Source organism: Leptinotarsa decemlineata, unplaced genomic scaffold, assembly GCF_025532065.1.
Source record: "Leptinotarsa decemlineata unplaced genomic scaffold, Ldec_3_MD MMD2_tig00001393_RagTag_RagTag, whole genome shotgun sequence".
Lineage (NCBI taxonomy): Eukaryota > Metazoa > Arthropoda > Insecta > Coleoptera > Chrysomelidae > Leptinotarsa > Leptinotarsa decemlineata.
Genome location: NW_027412562.1, coordinates 5,183,456 through 5,208,670, shown reverse-complemented (window position 1 = coordinate 5,208,670; position 25,215 = coordinate 5,183,456). Strand labels below are relative to the sequence as shown.

General features: G+C 33.9%; 1 protein-coding gene across 1 annotated transcript in view; it reads right to left on the bottom strand.

The window, feature by feature from the left end:
* LOC111502241 (major royal jelly protein 9) overlaps positions 1 to 14,078 on the bottom strand; it is a 47,938-nt gene extending 33,860 nt beyond the window's left edge. The window contains exon 1 of the mRNA XM_023156257.2: positions 13,929 to 14,078. Coding sequence (XP_023012025.2) covers positions 13,929 to 13,956 — 28 coding nt within the window. The 5' untranslated portion in view covers positions 13,957 to 14,078. The remainder of the gene's footprint in view (positions 1 to 13,928) is intronic.
* Positions 14,079 to 25,215: the final 11,137 nt, after the last annotated feature.

Here is a 25,215-nt window from a genome sequence, read left to right as displayed (position 1 = left end):
TTTTTAAGCAGACAGCCATTACAAAGTTTTGTTTTCAAAACGACAGAGATGAAGCCAATAAGCATACAGAAAGAATCCGAGAAACTCCACACGTTGATCTACTTTTAAAAAATTCATTATGAAAAGCTATGTTGGCGCCTAATTGAAAGTGGGAAGTTCGAAATTATGTTATACAGACACTCGTTATTTCACTGATGATAATTACAAAAATATTTACATTAGCAGAACTGCACTCAAGGTCTGGGTCATTGTCAATGAATGAAAGGTGCAATTTATTATTGAATTTCACGCTCTCAATTTGTATTACTGTCAAGATAAATTTCCTTTTCTTCCTTCACGTACTGTTTTGACCGAATGAACCAAGAAGAGATATTTAGTTTTAAAAAAAATTAGTAGTATATAGTGCATTCCAATTGAAACGAGCTGGCTCGTTCAATCATTCAGGGTGCCCTGAATGATTTTCTTATTGGATTGTAGAAAAACGGTGAAACATGTCAACTTGGGGGGACAAATTTCTAAGTATGAAATCAATCATTTTCAGCCACCCTTCCCCACAACAACCCATTTTGAGGAGGGGAATAATAGTAGAGTAACATCTTTTTTAAGTCTTTTTTCAGTTATCAAGTGAAACTGAACAAAAAAATTTACTGTGTGAAAGCTATTTTCGGATTTTATTGGTCGTGGTATTTAGGTTTTTATGCCTGACGTTTCATCTACTACTGCGGTAGACAATAATAAATGCAAAACATAATTTTTATTTTTTTACCACTTTTAATTATAACTAACGTTACTGCAGTTTCATCCTATATGCACATTCTCAAACCAATACAATAAACTAACAATGATTCATTACATTCGCCAATATATACCATTCAGGTACTTCATTGAGTACCTGAATTTACAGTTCACAATGCGGATGTGCCAATTTAAAAACCGGAGAGTAAATTAAATAGATTTGATCATTTAACAGGTTGCGCCCGCAATGTTTATGCTTGTAAATTTCCAAAGATTCTTAATAATTGAGTTTGCAACCCTTCCTTGCATAGTACAGAATTTCCGTATCGTTTAGATTCGGAAACTTGTGGTTGCATGCCAACTGAAGGACCTTTTATGTTCAGCATACCGTTTTTGGAAATTTCGTCAGCATTGTCCCACATAAACACTATTACACTCCGGACACTTAATCTAATGAACTCCAGATTTTTCCAACTTGTCGACCTTATCTTTGGCATTGAAAAGGAAATGAGACAACCTGCCATGTGGTCTGAATGCTACTTCCATATTGTTTTTTCTGAAGAAACCTGCGATTATTTCTGTTCTTTACCAAAATATAGTAGCGTTACCCATTTCTTGATTTCTGGTTGTTTGACCTGAGGATATATTAATCTGTGAGTGAATTTCCGGCGTTGTTTCCTGACTAACTTCTGGATAGTATCTGCGTTGAAACCATTATTATGACCTATCTGTGTAATTGTATCAATTTCCCTAGCTAGAGTGTCTGCAGACAAAGGCAGTGAGAATGCTTTGTGCAACATTGAGTTGCATGACTGTCTGGGTGGAAAGAATCGCTCAGGTAAAACAACCAGAAATCAAGAAATGGGTAACGCTAATATATTTTGAAAAAAAAACAGAAATAATCGCATGTTTCTTCAGAATAAACAATATGAAAGTAGCATTCAGACCACATGCCAGGTTATCTCATTTCCTTTTCAATTTCAAAGATAAGGTCGACAAGTTGGAAAAATCTTGAGTTCATAAGCTCAAGTGTCCGGAGTGTAATAGTATTTATGTGGGACAATGCGGACGAAATTTCCAAAAACGGTATGCTGAACATGAAAGGTCCTTCATACTAGGAAAAAATGATTCGACGTTTTCAAACCATTTCTTGGCATGCAACCACAAGTTTCCGAATCTAAACGATACGGAAATTCTGCACTATGCAAGGAAGGGTTGCAAACTCAATTATTTAGAATCCTTGGAAATTTACAAGCATAAACATTGCGGGTACAACCAGTTAAATGATCAAATCGATTTAATTTACTCTCCGGTTTTTAAATTGGCACATCCGCATTGTGAACTGTAAATTCAGGAGGCTTCCTAGCTGATTGAGCTAGGATGAACAAAATGAGCGATTTCGGATACTCAAAACCAATGGTAAGATTAATTCAGTCTTTTCTAGCTGACAGGCGATGCCGATGCAGAGTAGGAGATGAACTATCTACAATTCGACTACTGGAAGCAGGGGTCCTTCAAGGAGCAGTCCTTTCGCCGCACCTCTTCTCCGTATATACTGCGGACGTGCCCAAGCCGGAGAACAACTTTGACAAGTTGGCACTCTACGCAGACGACACGGCCCTGCTGGCAAGATCCACGAGCCAAGTGCATGTTACAAGATACTTGCAGCAACAGGCAGACAGATTAGAGTAGTGGGCCAACCTGTGGACGATCAGTATAAATCCTGACAAGAGTCAGGCGATACTGTTCACCCGCAGGTTGGAACAACCGGAAAGCAACATCACCTTCAACGGAAAAGAGATTCCGTGGACCAACAAAGCAACATACTTGGGGGTCATCTTAGACAGGAAATTAACATTTTAGTCACATGTACGACAGAGAATTGGAATGGCTAGACACACTAGACAACGACTGGCACCTATCATAGGATAGCTGAGGTGGGAAGCTTCTACTTCAGGGCACTCAACCCGGGAGGCGGCATGGAGGATCATTGTTAGTTTATTGTATTAGTTTGAGAATGTCCATATAGAACGAAACTGCAGTAACGTTAGTTACAATCAAAAGTGTTAAAAAACATAGAAATTTTAATTTCTCTTTTCATTATGATCTCTTAACACGTAGTAACGGCTACATCCATCAATTTATTGAATATTAAATGCGATGTAATAGTCGCCATGATAGAGTTGGTGGTCGATTTGATTTTCCCACCGTTTTGAATGCATTATACCTGTGTTTTTTTATTTCTGTTGCATCTCTATATACTCTCGGATAGTAATTTTGAGTTCTTCTTTGTTGAGGGCATGTTTGGCTACAGCTAATTTGTCGGTTAATACAAGTCGGCAATTTCTCTTGTGTTCAGAGAATACGGGTACCTACACTCGTGGTTCCAATGTAGACCGATCACAGCTACAAGGAATCCGGTACACCCCGGGTGCTGCTAAAGGTTCTCTGGAGTCCTGAGCTGACCTTAGACTTTCTCTGATAGTTTTTGTTGACCTTGTAACGAAATCATTTTCTTTTCTTTGCACGTCGTTCATTATTACGGAAATTATTTGTTGTGGTATAATTGTTGCTATTGTGCCTTTGTTGTTTTGCATTCAATATTTCATTTTGTGCTACCACTAATAAGCAATAGGCAATTTGCATTCGGTTCTTTTGGTATTCTTGGATGCATACCCAAAAGGCCAGTATTGGCAAAGAGAATACGTTTAACGTGGATCCGGATCATTCCACTGGAAGGACTATAAAAACACTATACACCCTTTTTTGTAATACCGTTTATTTTATGTGAAATGAAACTCAGGTTTGCAGTGGGAAACAAGTCGCTGCCATCGACACTTTTCCAATTATTACATTTCGTTATTGTCAATAAAATCCAGGATATCTTCATCGTAAAATTACTTATCGCACTGATATACACAACATGAATATTAGAAGTAGAGGATTATTGAGTGTTCCTTCTTTTGTGACTGAAACTTTCAAATGCTCGTTTAGTTATCAAGTATATAGCCTCTACAACTCAATTCCCTCAGAACTTAAAAGCCATAGTGTCAAAAATTTCAAAGATCAATTTAAGACTCATCTTCTGCATTGTCAGAAATAAATACTTCATTCATGAATTTTCACATAAAATAACTCATTACGTATTCATATTTTGATGGAAGATACACTCTATTGATACGATTGAATTTTCAAGCTTCATTTACTTTCCGAACTATCGATTCTCGTGTTTTGAGTATACATAGGTACCTACGTAAGTATATCTATAATATGAGTTATCATAAATCATATGCGGGGTGTATAGCAATAGTTAATGGGGAAGAACACCAAAAGACACAATTCCAAATTGAAATAATATCTATTTGATTTTTCTCCTTCCCTTTCTACGTTTCGATTCTGGAATAGATAATTTTCAGTGAGGAATGCATTCGCAATGAGTAACTGAAATGCTACATTAAATTAGAACACATCTCTGTTTTTGGGTTAAGTCAAGTGGAAGAATATTTTTGATGGTGTTCAACACTATACAAAAATAAACTTCGCCCTTTATTTTCATTGATATTTAGGATAGTTATCAGTATTTTTGATCTATTTTTTTTAGGTATATATTTATTTGAAAGTAATAAAGACGATTATTATTATTATTATAAAGTTATTTTGAATGGGGAGTAATGTAGAAATATAAGATAACTTATATTTCCTATGGTGTGCCTGCATTAATATAGGTAGGTTTGAATTAGTTGGTACAGGGAAATGTAACTTTATTTTCAAAATGTATTTCGGGATATTAACAATGTATATAGTTTTAGTTCTGACAAACTCTCGTACTCTCGTTGGTTGGAGTCAAGTTGGTAGATCTGGGGGTCATTCTATAGAACCTCTCCTACCAATTCATCGATCCGGAAAGTTACTATCGGAAAAGGGTAACACTAATACTACGCAATAAAAACAGCCACCTCTTGTTGAAAAACTACCTCATTTGCTATTAGAGAATATGACTGGAAGGCGTTGTTATTATTTGGAATAACTTGATCAAGTGGCAAATTGAAATATATTTCATTCTTTAGTTCTGCTTTCGAAATAAATAGTTCTATAATATTGCTAACCAACATTCCTGCGTGACTTATCGGGATTTGAATTACGTCAATATTGAAAATTTTGATGATTTACTCGTCCATTCAGACGGAATTGTCAGATATTGTAAAAACGGATAAGAAGAATTGGGTACAAGTACAACATAAGAACCTGCTCCATATCAGGAATCACTATCCGTAGCAGCACCATGAAAACCAGGCCACCAAACGCGGACTGCGACTCGAAGAATTTCATTTACCCGATACCTTGTAAGTTCGGCAAATCCTATAATGGTGAAATGAAAAGGCCATTGAAAGTCTGCATTGCCGAGCACAAGAGAAACACACAGCCAGAAGAAACTAGTGAATCGGGAATAGCAGAGCATGTTTGGACTCATCAACATAACATCAAGTGGTTCCAAGATGATAAGATTTTCCACAGGGAGAAACACTGGTTCGAGAAAAAGTTCAAAGAAGCGACATATATGTTGTCCAACGACGCTTTCAGCAAAGCTAGCGCCGAAATACGCAACATATGGAAACCTATATAATCGAGCGGAGAAACGGCCAACTCACGCTAAACCGGTAGAATGGAAAGAGGGAAGAGGTGATATATATATATATATATATATATATATATATAAAATCTAGAAAGGTTAATGCAGTCAAGCTGCTAGAAAATAATTCCATGAAAATCAAAAAATAAATAGATAAGTACTCTTTGATCATTCCCATATTGATTTCAATTTAAGAGCCACCGGTATACAGCTGTTTCAGCCTATTGGGCATCGTCAGTACCGGGCAGGCGGTCCTCGATTGAAGACAAAATGAGACGTTAACCATCTTGATTTTATTCAGGTTGAAGCCTGGCTCCCTTCCCCGTTTAGCTGAAGTTTGTCAGAAAGACAAACGGGTCATGACTGATGTTTGATGGTGGTATGAAAGTCCTTAGACATCCATACCACCCTTCGCGTTATACCCCTACCTGGCTGGGGTGAGATAGATGAAGATATTATTCATCTGTTAACGGAGGACATAGGGGCCTCATTCGACAGAGTGTCGGGGCCTTCTATATCGGGAGGGGTCGTCTACAGCGTAATCTATAGCTTCCCTGACTAAAGAGATAAAATGAGAAAAAACCAAGAAAGTACTTGATAAAAATAGCTGCGTAAACGCAAGCGAAACATAAGTGGAACCACCTATTGGTGTGACACCCAAGTCAACTTGCCAATATATTTTGTAGCTAATCATTTTAAATTCATTTGTTCTTTCAGAAACTTCAAATCACATTAGAATCATATAAGACAATGGAAGTCCGAACTGACAAAATTCACCATGAAAAATTGTCACCCACTTTCAAACAATGTCCTGAACGTTTCCTGTTGTCGTGAAAGATCCACTATCCATCACTTTTCGAGTTTTCTGACTTTTTCAATACGTTTCGAAACCAGCTTGAAAGCTGACGCCCTATCTTCGGAGCTAAAATTTATTACAGTATGGTACAGTGCGAATGTCAAAAGAATCAGAGCTATCACAATTTGAGGCAAAAGTTTTATAGTGATTTTCCACTAAAGAAAGCTAAGAATGAATATTTAGTAGCTCTTTAATAACCGCTCTTCAGTGGTTTTGAGGTGGACCTTGCAATACCTCAGAGAATTACTAGAGAAAAATGATTTCAATAATAACGAAATCGATGAATTCGTTTCTCTTACTAATTTGTGTATGAAACAAAATCGGTTCCAGGTAGAAAGTTGCTTTTATGAACAACAGCAAGGAACGGCCATGGGAAACCCTTTGTCTCCCTACCTGACAGACCTGTTCATGAGCAGATTGGAAATGGAAACCAGAAAAAAGTCGAAGTATTTTTCTAGGATTCGGCTAAGGTATGTGGATGATATTTTCGCGATATTCGATACCAAAAAATCGGATATTGACGACTTTGTTTCCATTTTGAATAATAGATGTCCATCAATAAAATTCACGTATGAGTTAGAAAATAAGGGACAACTACCATTTCTTGACGTTTTGATAATGAGGAGCCAATATGGATGGTTAGAAAACGATATTTTCAGAAAAGAAACAAGCACGTATAGGTATATTCTTGACAGTTCACATCACTGTGGACAGCACAAACGTGCTGGGTTGAATTTTTCAGTGTATCGTCTTTTGACTTTCCCTCTAACACATGATAGGTTCACAAAAGAAAGACGTACAATACAGGAAACAGCAGCTACTAACGGTTTCTTGAGGTGTATTGTAGATGACATAATAAGGAAGAAGAAGTTTAGGTTAAGAATGAACGAAATCTTGACTTTCAGGAAGGACAAAAACCAAGATTAATACATCTCAGTTCCATACCACCAATATACGAGGAATTTTGGAAAGATTTTCAAGGAACTAGGTATGAAGGTGGTTTTTAAAACAAGTCATACACTACAGAGCCTTTTGGGAAGTCCAAAAGACAAAGTCGAGAATTCGGAAAAGTCTGAAATTTACGAAATTGAATGTAAGGACTGCGATGCAAAATATTATGGACAGACAAAAAGATCTAATAAAGTAAGATATAAGGAACACATAGCACACTTAAAATATGGAAGATCTGAAAAATCAGCAGTCGCCCATCATATTTTGCAAGAAAACCATTCCATAGACTTCAGTTCATTAAGATTAGTTAGACAAGTTAACAACAACAGGCAACTAGATGCCTATGAGAATGTAAAAATAAGTAAACACAATAATATTATGAATAATGATGACGGACCTATACCAAAGAGCATACTATATATAAAATAATGTTGTTGGGTTTACTGATTACTACATAAGGACACATTGCAAAAATAAATTTGGATAGGCAATATTGTGAAATTGATTTCTATATAGCTGAAAATTGTTTTATATAAACATATATTGTAAAATAATAGATAAGGCAAAATTGTAAAATCAATTTAGGTTGGTATACCTGTATGGGTGGTACGCCTGGATGGTTTACTTTTATTGGATACCTATATAGCATAAACAGGGTTAGCTCGCATTAGTTTCTAGTTTTAATCTTCCTCTTTGAAAATGATCACTTGGTGATCGAAACACGTATCGTGGTGTTAAAAATAACGATTTGGTGTCGGGGAAAAAACTCCAGTAATATTCATTACTACACCAAAGCTTCCAAGCAGGGCATCATAAGTACATTATTTTGAGTTAATATCAAAAAAGGACCCAAATCTGCTTTTGTCAAAAAGTCGGTGTGCTTTATGTTTGTTGAAATCTCTACTTTCTGATGGTGTGAAAAATATATACATTACTATAGTAAAAGTTCTCAGAAAATTCAAAAATTCGAAAAAAACTCGAATTCAAATTTTTTTTTTGATAATTATGTACAATTTTGAGCTATTTATTAAAATTCGCACTTTAATTGAAAGAGCCTAATCGATCCCTCTACGAAACCCTTCTTCACTTGTAAGGATCGATCGCAGCTTGAGAAATGGTTTTTATGGAGATTCGTGAAACATGTTTTTCCTTACGAATCAGTAGATAGTTGTCTTGAAAATCTAGAGAAGAAAATTGGATTGGATAATTTAGGAAACACCTGCTACATGAATAGCATTTTACAAGTGTTGTTCATGACGAAGAATTTCAAGAAAGTTTTAATGATGAACGAGAACGGGAATATTTCCTACTTATTCATCAAACTCAAACAACTGTTCATACAGCTGCAGTTTCGTAAGAAGGTATCATCTTTCCCTCCAACCGATTTCCTGGAGTCTTTGAAGTCCACTAGATACTCGTTAGGACAACAAGAGGATTGTTCCGAATTCTTGGGGTTCTTGTTGAATACTCTTCGTGAGCAAAACAATAGCAAAATCAATACTCCTGACCGCTCTGGACTGAATGATTCCGTACAACCCATCTTGTCTTGTGTTTGTAAATGTTTTGCTGGAAAAATCCTCACTGGTTTACTTTGTGGTAAATGTTCAAGAAGTACCGAAAACTCAGGTGAATTTCTGGAACTTCATCTAGCTTTTCCTAATACGACTAATAACCAGTCCGTGCAAAGCTTATTGTTGAATCATCTGAAAATGGAATTTTTAACAGGTGATGATCGACTGTATTGTCAAACATGCGCCAAACTAACTGACTGTTATAAGGAAACAAGTATAGCTGAGGCTCCAGTCAATCTAATAATAACACTGATGATTTTCAAACAAGACTCAACCTCTAACGGAAGCAAGAAACTCTTTGGAAGGTTCGAAATAGATGAACATTTCAACCTAGCAAACCACTATTATAATATTCATGCAGTCGTTGTTCACTGTGGTTCTGGCGTTGAATTTGGTCATTATTACGCCTTGGTCAAAGAAGAAACGGACTGGTTTAAGTTTGACGATGGTCGTGTCACGAAGTGTTCTGGTGATGCATTGAATTTATTGGAGCCTCTGGAGACACCCTACATTTTGTTTTATAAAAGAGAGGACATTGTTAGATCAAGATCTTCAGATGATGTGGTGCTGCAGGTTTTTCCGGGTTTTACTTCAGCTGAAAAATCAAATGCGCCACTGAAGACGCCCCAGAGCGCCAATTAATTTTTATTGTTGTTTTTATTTTATTTTTTCTCGTAATATATAGCTGTTTTATATCTAAAAAAATAAAAAATGAAAAGAGATGTAACTGATTTATGAATATTACAAAAAAATTTCAACAGGTATGATCCTTTTCCATAGATTAATAACATTATGTTAATATTTTCTGGAATTATTGGCAGTAATTCTGTGAATTGTTACGCAGCGTATGAAGTAGGAAGACAATCTTTGCAAGCTATTATTGGGATGAATTTTGGCAGTGTAAAATTAAAAAGAGAGAAACAAAGGCTTGGCTTTGAAAACGGTTCAATCGTACGTTAAAGTAAACGGAGATAATATAGCCATCGATCCAATACTGCAATTTCAACGGTTAACTATCGACGGAAAAAAATATATGGAAACTTGTTTACAATATGAGCTTGCACCTTTTTCCACTGAAACTTTTTACCGAAAATGGCCTTAGGAAAAATTTAAAATCTTAACTCTACGAATTATTTGTGAGTGTGAATAGACCAACGCAACCTGAGGGCATAGTGCATGTTGTCGACGGTGGATTTTTACTGCACAAAGTAATTCGGCAGAAAAAATATTTGCGCTATGTAGAAAAACATAACGCAGCAAGCAGCTATATTGTCTTTAATGGGTACCCCGAAATTAAAAAATTAGTTACTGTTACAACAGTACCAGCAGCTACTTCAACGTAGTCGTAGGAAAATCTCAAAACAATATTCCAGAGTTTGATTATCAAAACCATACAAGAATACCATTTTTGTATTGTTTGTATTGACTTTAGGTCGATGATGGCCACTATCTTGCAATGACGAGAGGCTAATGAGCCCGAAACCGGGGTGCAAGTGTGCCCGTTCCAAAATTGAAGGTCGACTCTTCCAATTGCATATGCAGAAAATTTTCTGTGAAGATTCCTGCACTGACGCTTGTCGGATATAATCCAACGCCCTTCGTGGTATCAGCCAGGGAAGTAGTCGTTTTCTAATAGGCGTCAGTCCATTCAACCTACTGTGTAGGTATATCCGAGACTGGCTTGAATGTTTGAAGTTCATTTCTTAAGATTACAAATTTCAATATCTCATAAATGTATATACTTGTAACACTTCGAATATGAGTTTGCAACTTATCCTTCTAGTAACTCCTAGTATATACCTTAATGGTTCTTTTTTGAATTTTTGAATTTTGAGTATTCTGGAACTATCACTAGATGCTCCCCAAGCTGTAATACCACATTCCAGCGTAGTTGTTGAATACAAGATATTGAGGATATTTTTTCACAAATCGTATCAATATGCTTGTTCCATTCGAGATTTTCTGTTATCTTCAAACACAGAAATTTGGTTTCCTCTTATTATTGAATTGATCCATTGATTAACGTTACTAGTAAACTGTGATCTGGAGTTGTTCTTGAATGATTAAAACGTAAAAGCACAGTTTTTGTTTCATTAAATCAATTTTCATCTAGCAGAAAATTATGGATTATCAATTGAGGCTATTAGATATCTTTCAAACTGTTTAAAAATCATCACTTCAATCAGTTTTTATGTATTAAAATTTTTGGTTCTAGAAATAGTTAAACGTATGACTAAACGGATATTTTCGAAATGTTCAGAATTTCAGAATGACATTCAAAAATAAATTGGCGCTATTATTAATTTATTGATTCATAAAAGTTGAATGACCTCTATATGATACAGCAACTTAATGAAATGATGAACGACAGAAAGCGATTTCTATTAATTATATTTTAATAATTTCTGTTTTATAAACGTTCAAAGAAGCTGTTGAAGAATTCACAACACAACAAAAAATATTTTTTGAATGTTTCCTACACTAAATTAGTCAATTTCTACTAATTTTGGGGTGATAAAAACGAAAATAACAATGAAAAATTTTTATTAGCTCTGGTTTTTGAGATACACAGTACTTAATCTTAAAGAGTAGTTATACTATACGTGAAAAGTGAAAGTACATAAAACAATATTGTTATGTTTCTTTTAGAATATTTTAAGTACAAAATTAATAAAAAAAAACATTATTCTTAGTGTTTTGACAAATAAAAGAAGTTTGTACCACCAAATTTCAATTAAGTCCATCCGATTCATTGTAAGATCGCTGTCGTTTAGCTTGTCTTTTATAAAACACTTCTGGAGCATCCCTACACACAGACCAGCAGTAGTCTGCAAGCATTGCTTCTTTCCAACGGCCCTGATATCTCTGTTTCATTAACATGGAATCTTTCTCCATGTTCGTCACTCACAGCTCCACAGTTTTGTGGGAAGAAATTAAGATGAGAGTGAAAAAAATGAATTTTTAAGGACATGTTGCATCCAAGTTGGTGGTAAGCTTGAAGAAGCTCTTTAACCAAGGCTGTGAAGTTATCATCTCTTTTGTTACATAAAAACCCATGTACAACCCCTTAAAGGCTTCCCAGGCTCTTTTTTCATTTCCTGTTAAAATCATGTCAAAAGCAGGATCATTTACGATTTCACGGATTTGAGGCCCAATAAAGATGCCTTCCTTGACTTTAGCATCACTCAACCTGGGAAACTTTGCTCTCAAGTACTTAAAAACTTGTCCTTCCTGGTCCATGGCCTTCACAAAGTTTTTCATTAGTCCCAACTTAATATGTAATGGGGGAAGGAGAACATCCTTAGGATCTACAAGAGGCTCGTAAACTACATTTTTCTCATTAGGGTTTAGGTCTCGTGTAGGCCAGTTCATTTTTTTATAGTGAGATTTTCTATCCCGACTGTCCCACAGACACAAAAAACAACAGTACTTGGTGAACCCTAATTGCATTCCTAGGAGTATAGCAATGACTTTCAGATCACCACAGATGTGCCACTTGTGTTGTTCATATTTGATTGATTGGAGAAGTGTTTTCATATTTATATACGTTTCCTTCATGTGAACTGCATGACCTATAGGAATAGAGGGTAGCTGATTTCCATTATGCAGAAGTACAGCTTTTAAGCTTAGTTTTGAAGAGTCTATAAACAGTCTCCATTCAGATGGAGTGTGATCCAAATTCAAGCAGTCCATTAAACCATTAACATCAGAACAAACTACGAGGTTTTCTTTTTTCTCAAAAAAAGGAAGCAAATCTTTTTGACGCTGTCTGTACTGAAATATTTTCACATCATGTTTTAGAAGATTCCACTGTTGTAGTCTTGACCCTAACAGCTCAGCCTTTTCCTTAGACAAGCGAAGATCTCTTATAAGGTCACTCAACTCTGCTTGACTAATTCTGTGAGGATCACTAGACCTATCGCTTACCTCAAAATCAGGGTCATAGGATGTAGAAGGATGGGTTGCTCCTTCTAAACAGTCTTCATCACCTTCCTCTAAAATTTCATAGTTTTGGGGTGGAGAAGGGACTGGCAAATTGTCTGAGTGTGGTACAGGCCGAAGAGCAGATGGGAGATTAGGGTATTTAACCGCAGAAATAACAGTCGTCTGTATGATTGGTAGGCTCACGCCAAACCTTAGGTATTGCAAAAGCCATTGCCCGGTTTTTATTTTTCAGCCACTCTCGCAATATGACGGAACAAGAATTACAACATATATGAGGAGCCCATGATTTATCTTGGTCCCCAACTTTCACACCAAAATAATGTTCATAGGCTGTCTTAACGATAGGTGTCATTTTACGTTTCTGAGCCTTAAATGTTATTTCACCACATATATAGCAAAAGCTATCGACAGAATTCACACACTTTCGAGGCATTTCAGATCAGCACTTGAATTAATTTAAAAATCAACTTCACACGATAATTTCAATAACAACCACGTGCGTACAATTGACAAACTCACATAGGTTATATTTACTACTTAAGAACAGCTGATGAGAGGGGTGTTATGTAAACAAACATGTGTACCAACTGTTGGTGATGAAATATTTCATTTGTTGAAAACTCAATATACATATATATAATATAATGATACTATATCTTGAAAACGAGAGCTAATATATAATTTTTATGGTCACTTTCGGTTTTAACACGTGGAAATACATTAAAATCATCTAATTTCAACCCCGAAACAAAAACTTTGTTGTGTTGTGATTTTGAAGCAATGCCAAATCGAAAAAATGAGTTTCCAGTCTGAACTGGAAAACAATATTGAACGAACAGTTGAATAGTCATACTAAACGACATCAATAAAACAATTAGCAGTCTCTAGGTAGTTTCACCACCAAACACATGTAATACCTTTACTCTCTTCCAAATTTTTGTTTTTTGCCATCTGGAATCCAAAAGAGGTATAATTAACTATCAATAGATGACACCACATCGTGTCCCAGCACTATTCATCCAATAGAAAATTGGAGAAAAATTCAACATACTCGTATAGCAATATTCATAAATGCTAATTTATTAGTCACAAAAACAGAATGGATGCATTTGATTACTGCATAAACTGTTCATAAACCCGGAGATACCTGTATATTACTTTCAAGATCAATAAAATGAATGATTCGTTCATGATTATTATTAAATATAATTTTTCTTTCCTTCGTTGTGAAGAATCTTACCTGGTGTATAGGAATACATTCTTATCATCAGGAATAACTCTTGGAACTGATGGTTTCATAAAAATGGCGTTTATATATTAACAGTCTACTTATACTGATAATCACAAAATGCCGGTTATCACAATGATCACTATATTACACAGGGTGTGCTAAATTCAGTACAAAAAAATTGAATTTGCTTTTTTTTTTGGAATATTCAAAAATATCTGTTTATAACAACCGAGGATATTTATATATTTTCCGCATCATCGCTTCTAGAGACTTTTGATGTTTTGATGAACTTGTAATTGAAGTTCATTTTGAAATGAAAATACAACAGTCGAAACTGATAGAATATAAGGAAATGTGTGGGAGAGAAGTGTTTTGGCTTTCTACTTATCCATCTTTATTCAAAAAAATGTTGGGATATTTTGAAATTGATTGCTCTCCTCCTTTTCCGAAAGATACTTACATTTGTTTGAATGGACATGAAAAACTAAAAAGCCAAAACTTTCCTTTTAGTTGAACTGTGAGGCCGTGTTACTTGTAAACGGAGCAAGTTAGGAAATATAGTACGGGGGCAAGCAAAACGTTGGGAAAACAAGAATTTTAGAACAGTTGTTTTTTGATATGCTGTCTTTCTTGCGCTTTCGGTTAGAATCCGGGCTACCTGGCTGGCGGTAGTGGTTGCGTTTATTGAATCATAATTCATGTTATTCATGTGCCATACGCGATTTTTTATTTCTTCTGAATAAAAAATTCAAAGTATTTTTGAATGTCTGTAATTTTTATATTATGTTCTTTGAACATAAAATAATCTAAAAATAATTTACCAGACGTTAATACGATTTTTAAGTGTTAAATATAAATAAAAAAGTATTGCGGTATAATGCTTGTGGTTAGAAAGAGACAGTTTAAAGTGCAAGACAGATAGAAAGCGACGGCAACGTATTGGCTAGTGTATAACAGAAAATTTTAGGAATGAGAAAGGAAATAATTGCAAAAATACATTTCTTACACTTTTTCACGTAATTACAAGTTGGAATGAAAAAAATTCAACATAACAATGAGAATATAATTGAAATAAGCGTAGTTTGGTTGATTTACAATAAAAAATAAGTTCGCTATTTTTGAAATCACGTGTTTAACAATTGAAAGTCACCCATACTTCTCGAAAGGTTTATGTAATAACTAATCAATTGGATATAGATTATATAGAACTGTGTTGTTTTTCCATGGTTACCTTGCCTGGTCTTTGCTACCTACCTCTTTTAAGAATCGAGCAGTTGTGATAATATTTTATTCGGTAATAAATCAGTGTCCGTTGACGATGAGAACGGAATTTTTTTTTCTGATATTGTGAAAGATCTTCATGAATCTGTCCTTTACAAAATTGTATTCAGCATTCTTACTTTTCAAAAATTGATTAAAATGTAACATCTGTAAGCCTAATGCTGTTAACGGATGCAGACGTTTGTAACGATTAAAGTGTTTACCGTCAATTATTTCATTTACAGACCCTGCAGCCATGATTTTACTCTCAATCATCATGTGAGATACTTCGTACTCATCGATGAAAGTACTGACAGCTTTAAAAAATCCATCATTAAATGAAATGATCCAAGATGAATGAAAATATTAATAAATCGGAGACCTTTTGTTGCTTGAATTTCATAAGCTATTTTAGCAATTGCTAAATCAAATGTGACTTGTACATAAGCTTGAACACATTCTTTACCAACTTTTTGTGCTTGTTCCATTGTGAATACGACCACTGACACATTCGTTGGTGATAAATTAATAGGAGTCAGATGTGATACTTTCTGTTTTGGACTATTGTCTTCTATCATTCTGCAATTAAATCCTGTCCAAAATGGTGTGTTTGGCACGTGAAAAATATATGATAGCAAATGTAACAGATCATCCGTTTGTGAACAAGAAAATTTTTCAGGCGATAGTGATGACTGATCAAAGTATGTAAAGTAGATTTACTGATACTATCTATTTCAGTCGATGGATAACGGTATTTTGCCATTAAAGCTGTAGAAATGCTGTAACATTGTGTGTGATATCCATCTGTGTCATTTATATCAGTAGGCAACTTGATGTCAGTGTACTTTATTTTAAACGTATATTCAAACTTCCTGGCATTTTTTCAGTTTATCAACCATGAAAAGTATGATTTTATCTTTATGTCTTTTACAGAAAACACATTTCATTTTATCACTGGTCATTGTAACAAAATTAATAAATAAACATCACAAATAACGTAAACACAAAACAAACATGTGACTTTAGACTGACGCCATGTTATCCATTTGCCGATGCGCTGCCTTCGCTTTCTATCTGTCTTGCACTTTGAACTGTCTCTCTCTCTCTAACCAAAAGCATTAAACCACAATAATTTTCATTACTTTTTTATTTATATTTAATACTCAACAATCGAATTAACGTCTGGCAAATTAATTTTAGATTATTTTATGTTTGAAGAACAAAATATAAAAATTACAGACATTCAAAGATACTTTGAATTTTTTATAAAAAAATAAATAAAAATCGCGTATGGCACATAATCAACAAAAATAAAAATGCCTGGCAATAAAAAATTGGTGAGTGGTGGATCTATCTAAAAGCAAAAATAAAAAATTATCCTTCAAAAAATTTTTTTACAGTTAAGGATTTTTACCTGTGCAGGTAAGATACGCATTAATAAACGCAACCACTACTGCCAGCCAGGTAGCCCGGACTCTAACCGAAAGAGCAAGAAATACAGCATATTAAAAAACCAACTGTTCTGAAATTCTCTCTCGAAAACGTTGCTAGCTCTTGTATTAATAGGTTCATTTGAACTTTTATTCATAAGAATGACAAGTAATCACCACCTGAAATCAATGACATCATATGAGATACACCCTACCCTGTATATTGGTTGAGATTTTTATTTCCATTCGTATGCTACAGAAATCACTTCTGTACGTATTTCATGGTAATCTCTCCTCGTTTAGAATATAATTGTCATTTCTTGAATAAATATTGATTTTTAACTTTGCACTTGTTTTCGGAGAACAATTAGCAAAGGTTACGTGAATTTATTGACGAAAGAATTTCTTAGAAGCAGAATTCGAATATTCTTGGGGTCATGAATTACGTTCGCTGTCATTCATTTTCGGATTGGATGAAATAGGCAATTTGATGGAAAAATTATTTTGAAAAATCTTTTGAACAAAAATGTATCTTTTTTTCACATCAACGCGATAAACTTCGAAACTAGTGATCGGATTTTCTGACGGTTGACATCAAACGATGCTATGATTCAAGAGAAAGATTTATGAAAGAATGTAAATGAAGAAAAGATAATTGAAACTTTCTATGTTTTTTAACACTTTTATTTGTAACTGACAATATTTCCTCAGTTTGGGTTATTACAGCAAATGCAAGTTTGAACAAAATAAAGTTGAGTTTAATTCATGAGTTTTTCAAATTCACTTCGAAAAGTATTCAAATTGATGTTTCAAATGTTGGGTTATAATTTTCAAAGGGATTTGATTCTAATTCACATATTGGCAACAGCGCCTGTATCAAGTTGAAATAATTTATACGTAGGTACCTAGATATTCTACTTTAAAAAAGGAAAATTATGTTAATAAATCAACAATCAAGGCAAAATATAAATTATACTTCAATACCACCTCCACAAGCCACATAAACAACAGTTGTTTTGTTATTTATTTATATAGAGGAAGATAGGTTAGGTGCACAAAATGTTATATGTCACAGAATGTCTCGGAACTCGGAAACAGAACAGCATGCCTCTGAAATATGTCATCTTTGTTTGTCTCAGACAGGTAACATATTCATTGTCCTTTATTAGCTATAACCGATGTTGCCAAATGGTGAAATAGAAACGAATCCCGCGAAACACGTGTCGCGGTTTTTGTAAAACCCTTATAGTGAAAATCATACAATAAACTCTATTGATTAGTTTTTCAATATGGATTTTCATCAAGTATCGGCCAGTTCTATTCAATAAACGTATATACTCTAAATATTCATAAAATATTTTTGGAATATATACATGCCTTTAGAATATTCATAAAATATGCTTGAATGAATATGGCAGGATCATTCCCAAAAAAATGGGCATAGAATGTCTATAAATGGATTATTCTCCTGTGAACATTCTAAGAATGATGTCGATCGAATATACCATATAGTATATTTTAAGAATATATCCCCAGGGTATATTTCGAAATATTATTTACGGTGTATTACTGGAATTTTGAATTATCTTATGATAACGTATTCAAATAATTCGATATTATCAATAACAAAAATATTTGAAGATTTTATTCGAATGAATAACTTAATATATGTAACCCTCATAGTGTTAACCAGTTTAGAACTCATCGCGAAGATTCTGATGAATTGCTCCAACTATTGGAAGCAACAAAAAAATTCGAATGGTCCAATAGATGAATCGATTGCATCAATAAATCAGTTTATTCTCATCCTATTTTACTTTCTGTATTTGAAATTATTCGATTACAAAGCGACACATTTTGGCAACAGAGAAATGGGGAAGTGAAGTATTGTAGTAAACGTTTCTTATTGGTCAATTGAGGTGTAGCGCGCGACAGTCGAAGTTCTGTGAAAGCGGCTGCCCCTTAATTGGCATTGGTGTTATTATCAAATTATTATTTTCTCATGTTTAGTGTACCATTTACAGTTTGAGGCTGTACAATTTGCAGTACAGCGAATAGTTTGCTTTTGCATCTCCAAACAGTAGAGTTACATATTCAGACTTTGAGAAAAGTAAGTAAAAGATAATAGTATCGATAATGAAGTCATGGTGCTTAACCTACAATACCTGATTTGACTAAGTACATGTTTAAACGGGAGTGATTTCAGTTGTGTGTCTTCAGCAGAGAAAAGAAAGTGAATGACACATTCTTTTGTATAATTTGTTTTCATAATTTTTATCATTCTTTTTCAAAATAGTATCAATATGCCCAAAAGAAAAAGGAGTGGTGCCTGGCCAAGAAACTGAAAACGTAATGAGTACTTTTCAACAACGGGAATGCAAGTTGCTCTCCAGGTTATAAAAAGTTGTAAATGTTCATGAGGAACCTATGAAAAAAATGAATTCACAGAATTGTTATTTCAGTATGCATTTATTTGAGAGTAGCAACATCCAAATTTGAATACATTTGTAATATTTGTAATATGAAAATATTCACGAATATTTTATTCAGTGAAAAAATATCTCGAATTTTTTACATTGGTATTGTTTCTAGTTAAATATTTTAGTGTGTATTATTTTTGGAATATATTTGTTTATGAATATTATGTGTCTCATTACTTGTGTGGATCTCGCATCAAAATGCAACTATTTTAAGACATCCAATATGTCATATATATACCTAATATCATTTACTCATCACATTCTTGGAATATTCCAAAGATTTCTAGAATATTCATAAAATATATTTGAAGAATATTCTATAGTGATTCCCTTCTTTATATTCCTACAATAAAATTTGAATATTTTATGAATATTCCTCGGGTTCTATTCCTGGAATATTCTTAATAGAATATACCCTACATATTCTGAGAATATTTCAAGATATTCCAGGAATATCCCCCAGGAATATATATTCTCCAGATGATATATATATATATATATATATATATATATATATATATATATATATATATATATATATATATATATATATATATATATGTATATACAGTGTCACACATAAGTCCGCATCAAATGGATTTTTTTTTTGTTCATCTCTTCAAGCAACTTTTGATATCTCCATTAGGTTGTACTTTAAAAATGATCCCAAATGACATGCATATGACCGATCAAGTGATTTCTCTTTCCTGTCCAATTTGACATTTTTTCCAAAAAATGTTCAGAAAAGCAGTTATTGCTCGAAATTTCGAAAACCAGTAAAGAGAAAAGATGATTGTTTTTTCATTTTTTACCCATATACCAGTTTTTAGCTGTCTAGTACAAATTTAGTTTTTTTACAGTTTTTCGAAAATTTGACATTTGCCGATTTCTCAAATTTAGCCAAACCTCAACAAAGTTAGTGCTTTATGCCTAACTTATCTTTCCAACGCATTTTTATTACCAATTGCAATTCTAAATACAACTTATTTCGCAAAAATTTAAAACAACAGAAAAAATTGTGCCAGTTTTTAAAAACAGATAAATATTTCACTTTATTTCTACTTTTTGCGAAATAGCTTGATACATAAGCATAATGAAAAAACAATATCAATGAAATGTCAATAATTTATTCTTAATTGCACTTTTCAAACAGTTAAATTTTGATTTACTAATTACGAAAAATTACAATGAAATTAAACTAAGGGTACTGTGGAAACAATTGAACTGAACTGAATAAGCAAAATATTTTATTGTCATATGGCATTTGTTGAAAAACTCAAAATAGTGTTTATCAGTTTTAGATTCAAAATAGTTTTTTCGTTATTTAGTGTTTTGTTAAAAATGCTGAATCTTCAAGAGAAAATTGAAATCGTTTTAATATGCGGCAAGAATACCGGTCACCGACAAGTAGTTGATATTTTCAATGCCAGACATCCTGCAAGAAATATTCATCAGTCAACAGTTAGTAGGATAATAGCTAAGTTCAAATCTACTGGCTCAGTTGAGAGTCATTTTGGAAAAGCACATCAGCCTTCTTGACATACTGAAGAAGTGGAATTTGAAATATGTTTGGATGTCGTAGAACATAAAGTATTCAAGATATTGCAGATAGAACAGATGTTAACCGAGAGAGTGTACGACGTATTCTACACAAAAATAAATTTACGCCTTATAAACCGAAATTTATCAATACATTAAAAGAAAGGGACTTCGATATGCGCTTGTATTTTTCTTTTTGGTTTCAAGGGGAAAAACAAGAAAATTATCATTTTCCTTATCAAATTTTATGAACAGATGAAGCGACCTTCTCTTCAAATGGCGTTGTGAGCTCGCAAAACTGCAGGTGGTGGGCAAAAGAAAACCCACATTTCGTAATCGAATGTCGAGATCAATATTCGTTCAAGACGAATGTATGGTGTGGCTTATTAAACGATCAAATTATAGGACCATACTTTTTTAGACATAATTTAAATTCTGCAGACTACCTACACTTTGTGAATACCGAACTATCTGAAGTTTTGGATAATATGCCCCTTCAAGTAAGAAATGTTGTGTGGTATCAGTGTGATGGTGCACCTATTCATACTACAAGGGTGGTTAAAGAGTGTATTTTGGAAATATTTAGGGGCAAAGTAATCAGTCGCATTATGGAACACTTTTGGCCGCCTAAATCTCCTGATATAACCCCACTAGATTTCTTCTTGTGGTGTTACTTGAAACAAAAGGTGTATAAGCAAAGACCTTTTCGATATATAAACCATTTAGAGGCAGTTATTCGAGAATGTGTCGTAAGCACGAAGCCCCGTAGTATAAAGAATGCAGTTAAAGATGTTTTAAAAAGGACAGTTGATTGCATTGAACGTGGTGGAAGGCACACCGAAATATGACTTTTTATTTTGTATTTCTATTGGTATTTACATGGTTTAGGCATATGTTTCGATTTGATTTAGTGTTCTTAATTTAAATTATAACTTTATTTTAACAGATGTTTGTTAGAATTTTTTACGGTTTAGTTTTCTAGGCAACAAAATCTATATTGGTTTCTGAAGTAATTTTGTTCATTCATACCTCATAAAAGATATTTAGTAAATGTGAAATTACTTTCGTATAATTCCTTCCCTTAGTTTAATTGCGTTGTAATTTTTCGTAATTAGTAAATCAAAGTTTAACTGTTTGAAAAGTGCAGTAAAGAATAATTTATTGACTTTTCATTGATATTGTTTTTTAATTATGCTTATGTATCAAGCTATTTCGCAAAAAGTAGAAATAAAGTGAAATATTTATCTGTTTTTAAAAACTGTATCAACTTTGCATCATTTCTGGCATAATTTTTTCTGGTGTTTTAAATTTTTGCGAAATAAGTTGTATTTAGAATTGCAATTGGTAATAAAAATGCGTTGGGAAGATAAGTTAGACATGAAGCAACTTTGTTGAGGTTGGCTAAATTTGAGAAATCGGCAAATGTCAAATTTTCGAAAAACTGTAAAAAAACTAAATTTGTACTAGAGAGCTAAAAATTGGTATATGGGTAAAAAATGAAAAAACAAGAATCTTTTCTCTTTACCGATTTTCGAAATTTCGAGCAATAACTGCTTTTCTGAACATTTTTAGTAAAAAATGTCAAATTTGACAGGGAAGAAAAATCATTTGATCGGTCATATGCATGTCATTTGGCATCATTTTTAAAGCACAACCTAATGGAGATATCAAAAGTTGCTTGAAGAGATGAACAAAAAAAATCCCATTTGATGCGGACTTTATGTGTGACATAATTATATATATATATATATATATATATATATATATATATATATATATATATATAATATATATATATATATATATATATATATATATATATATATATATATATATATATATATATATATATATATATATATATATATATATATATATATATATATATATCGAGAAGAAGAAGAACTCAGGTACCAAAACATACAGGTACCAAATTCAGGTAATAACCAACGGTATATATGTAACAGAATCATTATACCCACATAGTAAGAAGTCATCTGAGTAGGGTCAGATGATTTCCGAACACTTAACAAAAATCGCCAGAGGATGACAAATGAGACTTTGTCGAAACGTTGCGAAATTCATTCCCACCGAGGATGACAATACACCACATATATATATATATATATATATATATATATGACAATACACCACATATATATATATATATATATATATATATATATATATATATATATATATATATATATATATATATATATATGTGGTGTATTGTCATCCTCGGTGGGAATGAATTTCGCAACGTTTCGACAAAGTCTCATCATATATATATATATATATATATATATATATATATATATATATATATATATATATATGTGGTGTATTGTCATCCTCGGTGGGAATGAATTTCGCAACGTTTCGACAAAGTCTCATTTGTCATCCTCTGGCGATTTTTGTTAAGTGTTCGGAAATCATCTGACCCTACTCAGATGACTTCTTACTATGTGGGTATAATGATTCTGTTACATATATACCGTTGGTTATTACCTGAATTTGGTACCTGTATGTTTTGGTACCTGAGTTCTTCTTCTTCTCGATATGACCTCTTCTCCCCGTTAAGGTTTGAAATGTTAGATCGAAGGTTTTCACGGACAGGAATATGATGAAATGATTCTTAGGGTTTATTCCGTGTGGTGTATTGTCATCCTCGGTGGGAATGAATTTCGCAACGTTTCGACAAAGTCTCATTTGTCATCCTCTGGCGATTTTTGTTAAGTGTTCGGAAATCATCTGACCCTACTCAGATGACTTCTTACTATGTGGGTATAATGATTCTGTTACATATATACCGTTGGTTATTACCTGAATTTGGTACCTGTATGTTTTGGTACCTGAGTTCTTCTTCTTCTCGATATGACCTCTTCTCCCCGTTAAGGTTTGAAATGTTAGATCGAAGGTTTTCACGGACAGGAATATGATGAAATGATTCTTAGGGTTTATTCCGTGTGGTGTATTGTCATCCTCGGTGGGAATGAATTTCGCAACGTTTCGACAAAGTCTCATTTGTCATCCTCTGGCGATTTTTGTTAAGTGTTCGGAAATCATCTGACCCTACTCAGATGACTTCTTACTATGTGGGTATAATGATTCTGTTACATATATACCGTTGGTTATTACCTGAATTTGGTACCTGTATGTTTTGATACCTGAGTTCTTCTTCTTCTCGATATGACCTCTTCTCCCCGTTAAGGTTTGAAATGTTAGATCGAAGGTTTTCACGGACAGGAATATGATGAAATGATTCTTCGGGTTTATTCCGTGTGGTGTATTGTCATCCTCGGTGGGAATGAATTTCGCAACGTTTCGACAAAGTCTCATTTGTCATCCTCTGGCGATTTTTGTTAAGTGTTCGGAAATCATCTGACCCTACTCAGATGACTTCTTACTATGTGGGTATAATGATTCTGTTACATATATACCGTTGGTTATTACCTGAATTTGGTACCTGTATGTTTTGGTACCTGAGTTCTTCTTCTTCTCGATATGACCTCTTCTCCCCGTTAAGGTTTGAAATGTTAGATCGAAGGTTTTCACGGACAGGAATATGATGAAATGATTCTTCGGGTTTATTCCGTGTGGTGTATTGTCATCCTCGGTGGGAATGAATTTCGCAACGTTTCGACAAAGTCTCATTTGTCATCCTCTGGCGATTTTTGTTAAGTGTTCGGAAATCATCTGACCCTACTCAGATGACTTCTTACTATGTGGGTATAATGATTCTGTTACATATATACCGTTGGTTATTACCTGAATTTGGTACCTGTATGTTTTGGTACCTGAGTTCTTCTTCTTCTCGATATGACCTCTTCTCCCCGTTAAGGTTTGAAATGTTAGATCGAAGGTTTTCACGGACAGGAATATGATGAAATGATTCTTAGGGTTTATTCCGTGTGGTGTATTGTCATCCTCGGTGGGAATGAATTTCGCAACGTTTCGACAAAGTCTCATTTGTCATCCTCTGGCGATTTTTGTTAAGTGTTCGGAAATCATCTGACCCTACTCAGATGACTTCTTACTATGTGGGTATAATGATTCTGTTACATATATACCGTTGGTTATTACCTGAATTTGGTACCTGTATGTTTTGGTACCTGAGTTCTTCTTCTTCTCGATATGACCTCTTCTCCCCGTTAAGGTTTGAAATGTTAGATCGAAGGTTTTCACGGACAGGAATATGATGAAATGATTCTTCGGGTTTATTCCGTGTGGTGTATTGTCATCCTCGGTGGGAATGAATTTCGCAACGTTTCGACAAAGTCTCATTTGTCATCCTCTGGCGATTTTTGTTAAGTGTTCGGAAATCATCTGACCCTACTCAGATGACTTCTTACTATGTGGGTATAATGATTCTGTTACATATATACCGTTGGTTATTACCTGAATTTGGTACCTGTATGTTTTGGTACCTGAGTTCTTCTTCTTCTCGATATGACCTCTTCTCCCCGTTAAGGTTTGAAATGTTAGATCGAAGGTTTTCACGGACAGGAATATGATGAAATGATTCTTCGGGTTTATTCCGAAGAGACTTTGAGACTTTGTCGAAACGTTGCGAAATTCATTCCC